General features: G+C 37.7%; 1 protein-coding gene across 1 annotated transcript in view; it reads right to left on the minus strand.

The window, feature by feature from the left end:
* The window catches only part of nr4a3 (nuclear receptor subfamily 4, group A, member 3), a gene marked incomplete at its 3' end in the record, with an annotated part of 22,599 nt that overhangs the window by 16,347 nt on the left and 3,198 nt on the right, over window positions 1-3,054 (minus strand). Inside the window, 1 exon segment of the mRNA XM_014004750.1 lies at window positions 2,418-2,499. Within this exon segment, the coding sequence (XP_013860204.1) occupies window positions 2,418-2,499 (82 nt within the window).

The following is a 3,054-nucleotide window of genomic DNA, read 5'->3' on the forward strand; positions in this document are numbered from 1 at the left end:
GAGTTGATGTGGTCCACTGTAAAAGTGACAAAAACAGACAGCTATTTTACTGTAGTGATTTATTTTTCTTTTACCTTTAGACAATGTTACATTTACATCCTGTCATGGATCAGTCAGCAGCAGCATCTGATCAATATGTGATCCATGATGTAACATTTTCTACATATAGGTAAAATTAATCACTGCAATAAAATAACTGTTTGTTTTTGTCACTTTTACGGTGGATTGCATCAAAGAAAACTTCACCGCAGTGAAACGTAAATCTGTGGATCTGTGTTTGATTACTCTGCCTGGCTTTCTCAAGGACCAGGATGTGACACAAAAATCTGAATTATGGAACTGAAAGTGAAAGTAGTCAAACTGAATTTTTAATAAACCAAAATACAGTTTCAAAGCAAATTAATTCAAATTCAAAACTTTAAACTCAGCTTCAATTCAGTGAAATTTATTTTCAAACCAGTGCATTGTATTTCAAATTATGTGCATATGATTCAATCTGGGCAATTCAAATTCAGTTCCTGCTGGCACAAGATTGATCCCATACATATTTGTGTTAGGTGGGTTAGTCAGATGGCAAAGCAGATGAGATAACATTAAAAAATAATAGAACCCCATGGTGGTGTTGGATACTAATCTCCCTACACTCTCAAGCACACAGGAGAGAGATGTTTCCTCTAAACGGACTCAGACTCATGTCGTCTTGAGTTTACCCGTTCTGATTTCATTCTGCCACCGTCACAGCAACAAAACACCGTGTTTTCTTTTTTTCTCTCCATCAAACCTTTTAACACCTGCGTCGACGCATGCGCGCACCCGCTGAGAGCGCGCGCGCTCGGAGCAGAAAACTATTAACACCGACGCCCAGGAGCCGCTGACACACAACCATCAACTTCTGCTTCCACTCAGATACTGTACGGGACAGGCTCCCTCACGTCCCTGCATCCAAACGGACTCACACACTCGCCCTCGGCCAAGAAATTAAATTTTACTTAGCTTCAGTCCAGCTTAAACAAAAAATAAATAAAAATAAAAATAAAAAAAAAATAAAGTACTGTAACTTGATAAGACTGTCTCCCCCTTAACAAACGGTTTCAACATAAAATAATTGCCTTCACTTTGAAAACAGCCTCAGTAATGAAAGAAATGTCCCTCGTTGCGCATGCGCACACTTCTAAGGCCCCTGACATAATTAAATTATAGCTGTGAAATATGCTGTTAAAACAGCTGCTTTATGCTCTAAAATTAATGGTTTTAGTAATTTTTTTGTATTTATGTGTTCATCCCTGACTTACCTGTTTATATTTTGTATTACGTCTACAAATTTGGGTATTCTAGTAAAAAAAAAGATTAAAAAAATTTAAAAAAGCAGCAGAGGGGCTATATAAACCCCAAAATGATTAGAATTATTAAATGAAAATAAATACTAATTTTATGACTGCATTTATTTTCCAACATTTTATCAGAAACCAAGAGGTTTACTGAATAAAAAAATAATTTGCTCATATTTTTTGTCAAGTTAAAAATATGTATCTTCCATTTTAATAATTAATTACATCTGCTACAATATGCCAAGCCAAAAACTATTTTTTAAATTAAATCGAGGATATGAGTCAACTTCTACTTTGCGTCATCGTTTTTTTTTCCTTCTTCTTCTGCAAGTGACCAGCTCTTCAACCCACGTGGAAAAAACACACATGGAGCAATATGGGTGTCATGGGGCCTTTCTTTTTCTGCGTTAAATGTTTTTTTACACGTCCAAAAAAAGAAATAAAAGAAAAAAACACAAGTGGGGGAGATGAGAGAGCAGTGGTGAACTTTGTAGCTGTGTTTCAGCAGTATAAGCCAAACTCCATAAGTCCAGGTTGTGTGTGTGTGTTTGTGTGTGTGTTTTGAAGACTCTCGGCACCTGTCATGTACAGACACACCCTCCCAGTTCATTAACTTGTCAGGAGGGTCTAAGTTTAAACGGGGCTGTTTAAGCTGACTTTCGCCTGCAGGAAAGAGAAAGACGAAGTGAGAACTGCTAACATGAAACATTTGGGTGTTCGACTGCGTGAGTCAGATTAGTGGAGAAGCCTTTGAAGAGCGCGCACACTTTCCTCACAATGTTCGAGATGTCAGCGTGGACCTGTGTGTGCTCACTCTGCTAATAACGTGTACCCTCATTTTTTAAAAACACAACCTGTAAAACCACTTCTGCAGTCTCACCCTTCACCTCCACTCACACACACCCAACGTTCCCAAATATACACCTCAGGTGAGGTTTGTGACCCTTCAGACTCCAACACCACCACCGGATTGTGTGTTTCTGTGTGTGTGTGTGTCTGTGTGTGTCTGTGTGTGTGTGCAGGCAGGAAGACACAGACAAGCAGAGAGGGTGATGCAGCACAGTGAGGCGAAAGGAAACAGTCTCTAACCTCGAGGTGTGCATTTCAACTGGACAAACTGCAGCTGTTCCAATAACTGAGTGCGCCTGCTCATTGTCAGAATGCCATAGATCTACCAAAAATGAAAACATGAAGACATGAATAAAGTAAAAAATAAAATAAAATCAATAAGTTACAGTGGGGGGAAATGATGCTTGAAACCAAGTGGCCTCTCACACAAAAACACACAAAGCAGAGAAATACAGAAAGTAACAGGAATCAACCGTTTCCTGGCTCCATTGCCTCAATTAAATCAAATAAAACTGATGTCAAATCATCGAAAACAAGACAAATCATAGTCCAGACTTAGTTTAAAAACTTTAGAGAAGGAGGGGAAATGTAGCTGCAGGATTGAAGTGAATATAATAAAAACACACCAGAAACACTGAAAAACTGTCCACCTAACCAAGTTATAAAATCTTATATCAGCCAAAATGTCTTTTTGATCTTGTTTTGAGACTGATTTACTAAACAAGAACTGATTGTGTAAGAATAATCATCTTGTTTTCAGAATGTGTAAGATTATTTGTCTTATTTGTCTGAAAATTTGACTCAAAATGAGTAAAAATTTTCTGCCAGTGGAGTCAGAAAATTTTACTTGGTAAGATTCTTGAAATAAGAAAAAAAA

The sequence above is a fragment of the Austrofundulus limnaeus genome, unplaced genomic scaffold (assembly GCF_001266775.1).
Source record: "Austrofundulus limnaeus strain Quisiro unplaced genomic scaffold, Austrofundulus_limnaeus-1.0 Scaffold26, whole genome shotgun sequence".
In the NCBI taxonomy this organism is placed as follows: domain Eukaryota; kingdom Metazoa; phylum Chordata; class Actinopteri; order Cyprinodontiformes; family Rivulidae; genus Austrofundulus; species Austrofundulus limnaeus.